The 13320-nt window shown below is 47.4% G+C and overlaps 1 protein-coding gene across 2 annotated transcripts in view; it reads left to right on the top strand.

Moving 5' to 3' along the window:
- Window positions 1-13320, top strand: part of Limd1 (LIM domain containing 1) — a 64301-nt gene that overhangs the window by 36168 nt on the left and 14813 nt on the right. For both annotated transcript variants that reach the window (XM_074059206.1, XM_074059205.1), the window contains exon 2: window positions 468-569. In XM_074059206.1, coding sequence (XP_073915307.1) covers window positions 524-569 — 46 coding nt within the window. In that variant the 5' untranslated portion in view covers window positions 468-523. The remainder of the gene's footprint in view (window positions 1-467; window positions 570-13320) is intronic.

A 13320-nucleotide genomic window follows, 5' to 3' on the forward strand; every position in this document is an offset into this window, starting at 1 on the left:
ATTTAGTCTGATTCATTTCATAGAAAATGATGGTAATAAACCCTAGTTAGTAGTGTCTACTGAAAATTAAAGGAAATAATTTAGTGGAAATTGCCCAACCTATCTGTTTATCTTGTTGTAGTCATGGTGTTGGTTTTGGACTTTATTTTATAAACAGTGGGAACCACTGAAATCTCTGGCAGGGAGGTGGGTTGACTCAGTGAGGTGTCCTGAACACTAGCAGGACAGTGTGTGTGCGTGTGTGTGTGTGTGTTCGCAGTGGTGTAGAAGTCTGGCCTGGTGCCTGTTTTCTGCAGTGGCAAGGACTGATCATTGAAAGGAAGAGTGACAGAAAGAGATTTCAAAGGAGAAATCCATGGACTTTGTGATGGGCTGGTTGTGGGAGGGAGACATGGCACCTCACTTTGTTTGGTGGCATTTTTAGGACTCAGTTTACACTGGTTCACTGGTGTGTTCTTGCCTTGCAGGAGCCTGTGTGAAATGCAGCAAAGGGGTCTTTGGGGCTGGCCAGGCCTGCCAGGCCATGGGGAACCTGTACCATGACGCATGCTTCACCTGTGCCGCCTGCAGTAAGTGTGGGGCGCTTGGGGGGAGGGGTAAGGGACACGCGGTTAGAGAAGGTGGGGATGGGGAAGATCATGGGATGGAAGCCAGGGCCCCCTGCATGCTAGGCAATGTCCTTGAGAGCAGGAATTCCTAATCACCCACACAAAGCCATCAGAGTAAGATTGACTTATCACAAAGTACTCAAGATTGCCTGAGGATGAGTTGAGTGGGTTCAGAGTGGTCCCTGACAATGTATGCTGAACGATTGATTCTCAGGGCATACCCCATTGTCAGTTTTGCCTCCTGCTGTGGGGAACACCCAGAAAGCCACTAATCAGTTCGCAGACCCAGGGTGAGCCGGCCACTTCTTTGACCCCAGTGTTTGATTTGAAAGCTACTGTGAGCATGAGTGCGTGGGGTGTGAGTATGAAGTCCCAATCATCATGCTCGCCTGAAGCCATCAGTATGCACCAAGTCAGGAGACTTGGAGTGAGTTCCTGGCAGCTGCTGGCAGTGGGCGTGGCAGCCCTGCAGGATGTTTGCCACATCTGAGACCAACTCATGAATTGTGCTTGCTTTTTGGTTGCTTCCAAAGATTAATTTTTAGGAGTGATTTTGGAAAATGCCCCACTGATGTTTTCCAAATCTATGTTGAGATTAGCAGTTCTCAGTTAAAAGGAATCATTACTGCAAAAGCCACAGAGTATCAAGGACGAAGGGGTCTTTCCTACCCCATTTGGCCTGGAGTGTCTCAATCCTGACAGCTCATTAGGATCACTAGAGGAGTTGTTTTGTTTTGTTTTTTTCCTTTTTGCTCTATTGGGGTTTGAACTCAGGGCCTCACGCTTGCGAGGTTTCCTAGGCAGGCACGCTACCACTTGAGCCATTCTGCAGCCCTTTTTGTGATGGGTATTTTCAAGACAGGGTCTCATGAACTATTTGCCTGGGCTGGCTTCAAACTACCATCCTCCTGATCCTGAGTAGCTAGGATTACAGGCGTGAGCCACTGGCACCTGGCACCAGGGGAGATTTTAAAACAGGGAGAATCAGGAAGCTCTAAGGGTGAAATTTCTAGAGTGGGCCAGGCATATTTTCCAAAGCTCTGCAGGTACCTCCAAGTACCTGGTCATAGCTGAGTGCCACTGGTTCAGTACCAGGTGTCTCATTTCAGAAGCCTCCTAGGAAAGGGAAACATATGGGCCTCCCCTGTCTCTTAACCTGCCAGGCCCGATGGATCCTGGAATAAGCCTGAACTCTCAGCCCCGCGGGTCAGCCCTGATGCCTGAGAGTTTGTGTCTTGATCAGTGTTCACCATTGTAGGGGAAAATTGGACAAGACTTTGAAGTGGATCAGGAAGTCTACTGTGTGACTTAGTGGAGATGTGTGAGGTGTCCTTCTCAGGCCTTTCCTTGTCTTACACTCTCGGTTGCAGAATGCTGACAGCAGCACGCATGAGTCGTCCACTGCATTGAGGTGCAGGTGGTTATTGCTGCCCTATGGAGAGGGACTGCTTTGCATCTATTAAGCAAATTTATTTCAGCAGTCCTGATGGCCCGTAAATGGTCTGCATATTCTCCCAGTTGCAAAATCTTATTGGTTTGCTCAAATGATAAGTTAATTTTTGTGTGTGTGGTACTAGGGTTTGAATTCAGGGTCTTCACTTGCTATGCAGGTGCTCTACCACTTGAACCATACTCCAGGCCCTCTTTGCTTAAGTTATTTTTTAGGTAAGGCCTTGAATTTTTTGCTTGGTCTGGCCTGGATCATGATCTTTCTAGTTACACCTCCAGTGTAGCTAGGATTACAGGCACAAACCACCATACCCAGTTTTTTGATTTTCTTTTGTTGTTGTTAAGATGGGGGGGTCTCACTAACTTGGAATTACAGATTTGAGCCAAATAAAATCTTTGACATATACCTTGTGGTTTATGTGTTTGGAAGTTGTAATTAGATTGTCCTTGAAAATTTATGTTTGTCTTTGACTTTTGACTCCTCCGTTTCTCAATATTTGTTATATTTACTGGGACAAAACCACAAATAGTAGTTAGAGGCTGTTTTTCACCTCAAGCAGTTAGTTATCATTTGAACTAGGGAAGCTGTCGGGGGAGGAGTATCTCAGACCCTGGGGCTGGTGTAACAGAGCACCATAGCCTGAGCAGCTTGTAAACCACAGACGTTTATTCCTTCCAGTTCTGGAGGCTGGGAAGGCCAAGCTCAAGGGGCCAGCAGATGGAGCATCTGAGTAAGGCCTGCCTCCTGGCTCACAGAGGGTGCCTTCCCCCAGTCCTCACAGACGGGGCAGGAAGCTGTGTGGATGCTGGTCCCATTCACAAGGACTCTAGTCCTGGAGGCCCTGCATTCTCATACCATCACCCGCCTGGGAGGCACCTGGGAGGATGGGCTTTCAACATAGGAGTTTTAGGTGAGGGCCCAGGCAGTCATCCATTGCAGATGACAACTGATTCCACCTGCAGCTGCACTGAGTTTCTCTTGCTTCAGATTGTGGCAACACAGGTGTTCAAGGACAGAGCTGGCGGGTTTTCTTGGGCTAGCAAGAAAAATGTCCCTGTTTGTGATCTGGTCCCTGTCTTGTCACTTCCTTCTTCCCATCACCACCAAACCCAATCTGTGCGTCCCATTTCTCCACACCACCTGGAACCTTCTTTCCTCACTCACTTCTTACATTTGAAATCAGCCCTGCCCAAAGGCCCAGCTCCAACATTGCCTGTTTAGGCAGCCTTCCCTGTCCCCTGTAGGGAGGAGCCTTTGCTCCTGAACTTGTCTGCTTGATGGTGTCGTCATGCAAACTGTAAACTGCACACCTTGTGGCTCCAGGGCCAGCAAACCTGGCGCTAGTACAGAGCTGCTGAAGGACCCAGGTCCTGGGCTCTGTCAGTGCCTAAGCGCAGTGGCCTGCTGTGTGCACACTCCCTCGCTGTCACTGTCCCACCTCTTCTCCAGTGCAGGGGACATCCAGCGTGCTGGAGAGCCAGGAATGTGCCAGGGCAGCTTCTGTTGGTACGAGAAGTGATTTGCCTTTGTTCAGTTAACTTATTGCTGCCCTGTAGCTCAGCTTCCAACAGAAGGACGCGCCTGATGCTTCATGTTCTGGCCCTGCAGGTCCTTGGGAACCTGTCTTGGTGAGCCTCAGTGCCATGGAGATGACACAGTGGGGGCTGTGGTGCATCCTGTCCACCCCTGTTAGAAAGTGGGGACAGCGAGTGGGGGAGAAATTCTTGAGGTCCAAACCTGGCAATCAGCTGGCACTGGTATCCAGAGCTTCTGACTCCACATTCACCTTTACTTCCTCCTTTTTCTTTTTCTTTTTTTTGATGTCAGGGATCAAACCCAGGGCTTTTCACATGCTAGGCAAACCTTTGCCACTGAGTTACACTCTTAGCTCCTGCAGATCTATGTATGGTATGTAAATCTAGATTACAGCTAGATATATATGGTACATGTAAGATGCTCACAGCTTCTTGAATTTTATTGTTACTGCATTAAAATCCTATGTTGGGATGGTGTCAAGCTCACACACACTTTTTCTTTTTTTTTTTTGCGGTGCTGGGGTTTGAACTCAGGTCCTTGCACTTATTAGGCAGGTGCTCTACCACTTGAGCCATGCTCCCAGCCCCCTACACACTTTGAAGGCCACTCCGACTGGTTTAACTAGTGAAGATACAAAAGCCTCTTTTAGGGTCAAATAGTGCTGTGTTCTGGGCATTTGTCACTTCCAAAACCCATGTTGATGTTTAACCCACAAAGTCATGTGTTGCTGGTATTTGGAGGTGGGGTCTTTGGGAGGTCATGGGAGTGGGGCCCCCATGATTGCATTAGTGGCTTTATAAGAAGAATAGGAGAGATGTGAGCTGATTTGTGGTCCTCTGTCTTGCCGTGTTTCGTCCTATGCTGCCTAGGGACCCACAGAGTTCTTAATAGCAAGAAGGCCCTCACCATATATGGCCCTTCTACCCCGGACCTCCAGAACTGTGAGCTGAAGAAACTTTTGTTCTTTGTAAGCTATTCAGTCTGTGCTACTTAGTTATAGCTACAAACTAAGACACATAGGCAGCAAAGAGAAGAATTGAGAAAGGTGCTGGCTTCCTGGGTCCTTGTCCTGCATATCATAGGAATGACCCAAATGAAAGGGGCCAGATGACTGCAGTGCAAGTTAGGGGACCCTGAGAAACAATTCCAGACAGTCACTAAGTGGCCTCAGAGGCCACGGCTCCATTCTGAGGGGCAGGCAGGAAGCCATGCCTCCTTAGAAATGAGAAGTTGGGGACACTTTCCCTCCTACCCCTTTTTGTGTTTTGGAAGGCTACAGGGGTGTTACACCAAGACACAGGCAACCTTTTACCCGAATTCCGCTACACAGATACACATGCCTCCTTCCCCCATCACTGACAAGAAACAGCCATGGTTAGTTCATTTTTAGCTGCGAGAACTGCACGATCCCCACAAAGACAAATTAAAAGACAGAAACCTGCTGAGTTGGGACTGTAGATAGGTATTTTCACTGTTCTGTTTTTCCTTCCAGTTTTTCTCCAAATTTACACCTATTTTTTTGTTTTTAGAATTTTGACTATAGTGTATCAACAGTGTGTCCTGTGGCATATACTCCTAACTGTGAGGACTGTGACAGGATCGTGGACACAGTCTTAGGGCATTTAGCTGGTATCAGGTTTGTGAGTCGTCACAGACCTGAGAGAATGACTTCTTGTTCTTGCTTCTTTTTTTTCCTCTGCTGAACCGTTTGCTTAGCACTCCTTCCCAGAAGGAAGCATTCAGGGCCCAACACGGGGGCGTCTGTGTGGTTTGTTCAACTTCTCTTCTTTCCAGACATGCTCCTTGGGTCTAGAGTGTTTGGTTGCTATGGAGATATGGGCTGTGGGGCTCCCTTCTCCTTCCTCAGGCCCTGCCCATCTGAGGCAGCCATGACCCCAACTGGATGCTCACTGGACGCTGTTGGCACAGTGTGGATGGAAGCCAGGAATGGACTCGGCCAATGGTGACAGACACTTGTGTGCCAAGTGGCCTGTCTGAGCAGAAACTGGCGCCCGTCTGGGGCTTGAGAGAGGTGGAATGAGAAGGAAGAGAAGTGTGTTGACTTGGCAGGGGGTCAGGTGGCGATCCCTTTGGCACCTTCCAGAACAAGGTGTGAGAGAGAACATGGGGCAAGGCTCTGTGTCCTCCTTCCAGGCCATTTTAGGTCTGTAAAGTAAGATTTTATTCATTTTTGTAAAGGCCAAACAACTTTGGTCCTGGAGTGGATGTGAAACCTGTTTGTTATGTTGGTATTTGTAGTTTCTATTAGTTTGCAACTATATGAACTGGAAAATGTTGCACGTGGTACTCAGCCACCATACACACTACCCCAGGAGCCCAAGGTGCCCAGGTCCTGGGATTGGGGACTTGGGAGGTTTGAGATCCGAGGAAGACCACGGAGGACTGGACAAGCCCACTGAGAGGACAGTGCTGAGACGAGCAAGACAAGGTTGGGGCTGGTTAATTTCCATGTGGTCACCTGTGCTTGTATCCCTGGGTGAGAAGCTGTACTGACTTACTTAGGGAGAGAGACAACCACACAAAGGCTGTACACCATTGTTCATTTGGCCTTCTGGACAGCGAAGATTGTGCTGAAGCTTGTGAAATCTCACTCATTCACACCAGGTCAGGGGAAAGTCTGTTGATGAGTAGTGACAAGCTTACATAGAACATGCACAGAGCGCCATTTTGTCACTTGAGGTTAATAAGACAATCAGAATTCGGGCTCACCTTGAAGGCTCTCATGGGCCATTTTGGTTTTCTTACAATGTCTAAATTCTGCCTCTGGAATCCTTTACCTTTCTCCTTGCCTTTGTAAATGACTTCGTCCACCCAGTCATTGAAAGGGCTGACACTTTCTGACATCGTGGAGCTGGAACCTAGGAGTCTTCCTTTAATTTACAGTAATCCTGCCTCATTAACAGTCATCTGGATAGCTATCGTTAATTTAGAGATAAGCTTTCTTGTAGGCTGAACACCACATAAGCCCTCCTCCTGTAGCAGCTCCCTAAATCCTTCAGCCCTGTTCTTGCCTTCGTGTCACAGCCAAGTACATGGTGGCTTGCAGAGTTTCCTTTGTTTGCTGTTGGTTGCATTGCTCTTAATAGCATGGCAGCACTTGAACCCACAACCGTGCGGATCTGCAGCCCTTGCTGTGAGTCACTATATGAGGTTCCCTTTCCTCACAGAGAATACCAGCCAAAGGGCCGTGGCTCTGGCATCAGCTGCTCCCTGGGGCCCTGTGACAACAAAGTCTGGAGTGTCAGTGCAGGAGAGTGGCCTGGGCTTGGAACAGCAGAGGTGGCACTCCATAGCCAGATGCACACATAGGAGAGAGATTGGCTAGAGACTTGGATTGCAAGTCTGGTCCTTCAGGGCTTTGATCTTGAATTTCCCTGGCTTTGAGTTGTCCCACCACGCTGTCCATTTCTGTAGCAGTCAGCTGGACCCAAGGAGAAAGCTGGAACTCCACAAAGTGAGAAAGAAGAATTAACAGACGTTATAGGCTGGAGCTGGGCGGAGGGCTGTGCAGTGGGCGAGTGCAGAGGGAGACTTTGACTTGCCATGTTTTCAGAGGGCCCCTGTGTGCACTGGAATTGGGACTCAGCAGCAGAGAACACGACTCTGTGTGTCCATCCCATGAGCGGTCTAGAGGTTCAAACTACATTTCAGAGGGTAACTTTGGTACGACCTCCACCCCTATGGCCATATGCAGATTCTGAGCACCTGATCCTACATGCATGGTTTTGGTTGCAATGCTCCATTTTTTTCCTTCAGTAATCCCAGACCAAGGGTGGTACCTGGTGGTGCCCGCGTGTCACCTGCCTCCTTAACCCTAAGAAGAGCATAAGGAACTGACACACTAGGGGCCCCTCACCACAATTAGTCCATGGTGCCTCTTCTCAGAGCCACAGTCCTGGCTCAGGTCTCCTTGGCTTTCTCATTTTGCCAAGCGTGTCATTTGTTCTCTCCTCTTAAATATTTGTCCCTAGCCCTGGCCCTTTCGCCCTCCTTCTACTTTCCTTTCCTTCTCCTGTCTCCTTTTCCAAACAGTTTTGTTTGCACCTGTGTCATGTGCCACTCTCTGGGGAGCATTTGCTCTGCCTCTGATGCCCTTTGCTGCCCTCCACCCCCCAGCCACACTCATTTTACAGAAGAGCATGTGGGGCCTCAGAGTGGTGGCACAGCTGGTGAGTGGGGGAATACTCGTGTCCAGGTGGCTGTCAGCGCATGTTCCTGCCACTTACTGCTTTTATGGTCCAGAACTTTCACTGTGCGTCATGCACGTCCACGGGGAACCTGTTACAGTGCTGACTTCTGGCTCCCTCCTGGGGTCTGGAGATGAAGCCCTGTGTGTACATGCCTGATGAGGATCCTGGGGATATAACACAGTCTGTTGGGAACTTGCCTGTGACCTTGCCCTTGACCTTGCCCTCAGTCCCCTCTGCTTAACTGGTCCTGCACTGCAAACTATGGAAGCCACTGACCACACACGGGTTTTGAGCAACTGTGTGTAGTGTGACTGAGGAATTGAATTTTTCATTGTAATTAGGTAGAGTTTAAATTTAAATCACCACATATGGCTAGCGGCTACTGTACTGGACCATGCATACGAAGCCTCAGCTTCCTAAAGCTTTTCTAACCAGAGTTCATGTATTAGTAAGAAATTATCAGTCCAATGTGGTTTTTTTTGTTTTTTTTGGTTTTTTTTTTGTATTTTCTGTGTCACACAAATTCAGTCACGTAGTCAAAGATGCTCGTGGAGGAAGAAAAATATGTACACTGCCCCATACAGACATTTTGTACAAATAGAATCAGACAGTATGTGATCTCTGCTTATTGGAATTTCTGTGTCAGTCTGTCCACTGTGGTCAAGTTTCCCTGCCTCCTTGCATTTCTGGTAATCTTTGATTGGATGCCAAACAAGCCCTGGCCATTTTGTATTTTCAAATCCCCTGAGCTTTGTTCTGGCATGCAGTTAAGCCATTTGGGCACAGAATTCTTTTCCAGGCTTGCTTTTATGATTTGTTACATGAGCTCAGAACACAGTCTTGGGCTGATTATTCTTCACTTTCTGGGTTTGTGAGAATGAGCACCATCTCCAGCTTATGTGAAAACAAGGCTCTGTTTTCACTCATTCTTCAGACATTTGTCCCTGACCTTGGCTAGTTTCCACACAGGCTCCAGCTGGTCAGTACCTTCCAGAACACTCCAAGGAGACCCCGGCACATGTCTGGGTTTTTGACTCTGCAACATTCTCTTCCCTCATCAAGATGAATAGCCTGGAATAGTGGGAACGGCAAACAAAAAGACAACAGACTTAGAAAACTGTAAGACAGCCAGACATGGTGGCTCATGCCTGTAATCCAGCCACTTGGGAGGTAGCGATCAGGAGGGTGGAGGTTAAGGCCAGCCTGAGCAAAAAGTTAGCAAGACCCCACCTCCACCAAAAAGCCAGGCATGGGGTTGCTTGTCTGTGATTCCAACCATGTGAGAAGCGTAGAGAGGTGGGTCTAGGTCCAGGCCAGCTCTGGGCAAAAGCACAACATCCTACCTGAAAAATAAAGCAAAAAGGGACTGGGGAGCGCGAGAGTGCCTGTCTAGCAAGTGCAAGGCTCTGGGCTCAAACCCCAGTATTGCCCAATAAAGAAATAAAAGCATAAAGGGCTAGGGAACGCCTCAAGTGCTCGAGCAGCCTGCCTAACAAGTGTGAGGTCCTGAGTTCAAATCACAGTACCCCCTCCCCCCAAAACCCCAAATAGCAACAACAACAACAAATGTGTGGGGCAGAGCCACCCACAGTATGACCCTCAGACTGGTGCTGGTCCACAGGAGACAGGCACAGTGGTGGAGTTGTTTAGAAACTTTTGTGCTGGCGGAGTGGCTCAAGCGGTAGAGCACTTGCCTTAGCAAGCTTGAAGTCCTGAAACCCCAGCACTGCCAAAAGAAAAGAAGCTTTTGTAACAGTTTGACCTAGTGACTTTGTGCCAGTTGAACTGGATGATACTTGAGGCTTGGATTTTGTTTCATTTTTCTGCATTCTGCATTTTATAGGAAAATAAGGGGAATGGCGCTTATGGAGAAAGATGGAGAGAGTGAATCTGAGATACATTGTCAGCACTTTTGTAAGTGCCACACTGTACCTCCATATGACTGTAATATGCTAATCAATAAACTTTTTAAAAAGTCCGATAGATGGAAATGAAAAACAACCCCCAAGCTTGGCCCTTTACTACAGATAAAGGACTTGGACAGAGGGAGAGGAAGTGATGTGACTTCTACCAGAGGCAGGTGTCATTTGAGGAAGCTGAGGGTTGGTGAAGGGGTCCTGGCCACAGTCACTTACCATCAGACACCTCATGTGGGTCAGCGCTGGGCCGGGCTCTCCACGGTGACCCCCCAGATGTCCCTGCTGTCACTCCTTCTACCATGAACCCACAGGAGTTAGGCGATGGGCCAAGGTCATTCTGGGAAGGGGCAGAGCTAAGTTTAATCCCTCAAGCCTGAGTGCTTTTTCATTTTTCACCTTTCTGCCTTGTTCCTCCGCTCCCTGAACCCAGGTGAGGCTGTGAAATCCACATTGCATCTGTTTCATTTGCACTGAACCAATTTGGTTGACCTCCCTCTATTGCTTTGTTATTAGCAATAACTTTTTATTGGTTGTACTGGGGTTTGAACTCATAACCTCTACCACTTGAGGCTTGCCTCCAGCCCTTTTTGCTTTAGTTATTTTTCAAATAGGGTCTCATTTCTGCTGTTGACTGACTTCCTACTGTGATTCTCTTACCTCTGCCTCCTGAGTAGTTAGGATGAGAGATGTGAACCACCATGCCCGGTTTAGTGGTTGAGATGGGATCTGAAGAACTTTTTGCATGGACTGGCCTCAAACCATGATTCTCCCAATCTCTGCATTCCAAGTAGCTACTGCACGTGGCTGAGCACTATCTTTTTAGAATTAACCTGCTCTGGAAAAAAATCTGTTGAAGAAGTAGATCAAGTAGAATTTTGTGCAATGCTGCAAATGTTCTGTAGCTGCCATCATGTGCTTGAAACGGACTTGACTGAGAACTGGAGCTGAACTTTCAATGTTTACTTTATTTTAATTAAATTTACATAGAAGTTAGGCACACACGGCTGGTGTTCACTGGGACCACACAGGCAGAAGTTACTAATTGGGATGGGATATTAAAAGGACAATCGGGGCATCATACCAGCTACTTGAGGTGGTGATCAAGAGCATTGAGGTTCAAAGCCAGCCCAGGCAAATAGTTAGTTCTTGAGACCCCCATCTCAACGGAAAGAAGCTGAGCGTGGTGATGTGTGCCTGCCATCCCAGCTAGGCAGAGGCATAAATAGGAGAATGATGTCCAGGCTGGCCTGGGGCAAAAAGTGAGAACCTATCTCCAAAATAACCAGAGCAAAAAGGGCTGCAGCGTGGCTCCAGAGGTAGAGCGCCTGCCTTGCAAGAGCAAAGCACTGAGTTCAAACCCCAGTACTGCCTCCCAGAAAAGGGCCAGTGTAAATGATCGTTAATTTTTACTTCCTTTTTTTAGGAACTCCTTATTGGGGAAATTGTCAGGGAGCAGTTTGTGAACTGAAATTTGTGGTGTAATCTTGCTGCCTGGACCAATTACTTTTTCCAAATCAGTTAACACTCGTTTCTATTTCTAGAATGAAGGGAGGTGGTGAGTGTCACTGCAAGTCTGGTTTTACATGTCTCATTAAATGGGTGCCCTGTGTGACATCCTTATCTGCTGCTTCCGTCATTCACTCACACTGGCTTTATGAGATGCATTTTTTTTTCTCTTTTCACAATTTTTTAAAAATTTATTTATGGTGGTACTGGGGTTTGAATTCAGGGCCTCGTGTTTGCTGGGCAGGAGCGCTACCACTTGAACACTCTAGCAGCCCTGAATTGTCCCTCTTTCACTTGAAGGTGCTAGAGACAAATCTAAAATATTTATTCTTTGCACCTCCAGGACATATTCCCCAGGCGCTTACCAGTTAATATTTTATAAACCCTGTCAAAATAGGAAAAGAAAGAACACCTTGACTACTGTAATCCAAAAGTCAGGAAAAGACTGGTTACTTGGTAGATGGTTAGTGTGCATATCACCAACTATTTCCTTGGAGGGGGAATTCCTGTTCTGCATACAGGACCAATCAGAATATAGAATTTTGCATATGAAACACACACACACACACACACACACACACACACACACACACACACACACACAGCATTTATCCAGGAATGGCCAAGTTCTTGGCACTCTGGTGTTACCTGATCGCATCAGGTGGAAATGGTATTCAGAGGACAGGCATGAGATGGCACTAATGAAAGTGTGGTCCCTGGGCCAGTGCCTCTGCATCGTCTGGGACTTTATTACTAGCTGTGGCAATTCGAAACCCCTCCCCAAACCTACTAGAGTCAGAAAGTGGGAATGGGGCCCAGCAGTCTGTGTTGTCACAAACCCGCCAGGTGTTTGAGAACCTCTGGCCCAGAGCCAGGAGGATTTTCTCTCCAGTGCTCTTTTGCATGTAAAGCACAAACCATTTCAGTTTAAGGCTGGGATGTAGCCCAGGGCTAGAACACTTGCCTAGCACACGCACTGCCCTGGGTTTAATCTCCAGCACCAAAAAGAAAAGAAAAAACCCAAAATGTATCAGTTTAAATGTACTTTTTCCCTTTAATTTTGATGGGAAAGACAAACGTTGAAGGAAAATCTAGTCAGTTGCTTGAAAGAACAAAGCCCATGTAAAACAAGGACTGACCAGGTGTAAAGAGATCACCTTATGATTTAAAAGAAGACTTGTTGCTTCGACAGTGCTTATTTTAAGAAAAATACTAGCTGGGTGTGGTGGTGCATGCCTGCTGTCCTAGTAATGAGGGAAGCATAAATAGGAGGATCGTGGTCAAGGTGGGTCTGAGCGAAAATGTGAGACCCTATCTCAGAAATAACTAAAGCAAGCTGGGCACCCGTGGCTCATGTCTGAATCCTAGCTACTCAGGAGGCAGAGATCAGGAGGATCATGGTTCGAAGCCAGCCTGGGCAAATAGTTCGAGAGACCCTCTCTTGAAAAAACCATCACAAAAAAGGGCTGGCGGAGTGGCTTAAGGTGTAGGCCCTGAGTTCAAACTCCAGTATTCTCCCCCACAAAAAAATTAAAAATAAAGAAAGAAACAAACAAACTGCCCTAGCTTATGGTTCTTTGTTCTAGCAGACCAAACTGACTAAGATATTCCCTCTAGTCTGAGAAATCCCATTTGGAATAGACAGTGAGAGAGACTCTACAATGTGGTGACTTTTCCTTGGAAAGACCTGAGTTCGAATCATAACTCTTCTACTTATTTTCAGCTATGTAGATAAGTTGGACTGACCTCTTTAGCGTTTGTTTCCCCATCAGCAAAATGAAGATTCAGTAAAACTCCACCATAATACAATAAGTAAGGTTCAAATGCCTAAAACGTGGAGTCACATTATTGCACGATTAATGAAATGACCCAAGCCAGCCTCCTGGGCCAACGAGCTTGGCATTCTCTGTGAGTTGCCCTGTAGGAGTCCTGGTTCTTCCTCTGGTTTGGCGCCACCTAATGTCAGCTGGGTGCTCTAGCGTGAATGTCAATGAGGACTTTCTGGATCCTGCCCTACACTGCAACTTTCAGGACAAGTGGCAGCGATGCCAGGGAGTTCCAGGTTCATTGGCGTCTGTTTCATTGGCCAG

The sequence above is a fragment of the Castor canadensis genome, chromosome 17, assembly GCF_047511655.1.
Source record: "Castor canadensis chromosome 17, mCasCan1.hap1v2, whole genome shotgun sequence".
In the NCBI taxonomy this organism is placed as follows: Eukaryota; Metazoa; Chordata; class Mammalia; order Rodentia; family Castoridae; genus Castor; species Castor canadensis.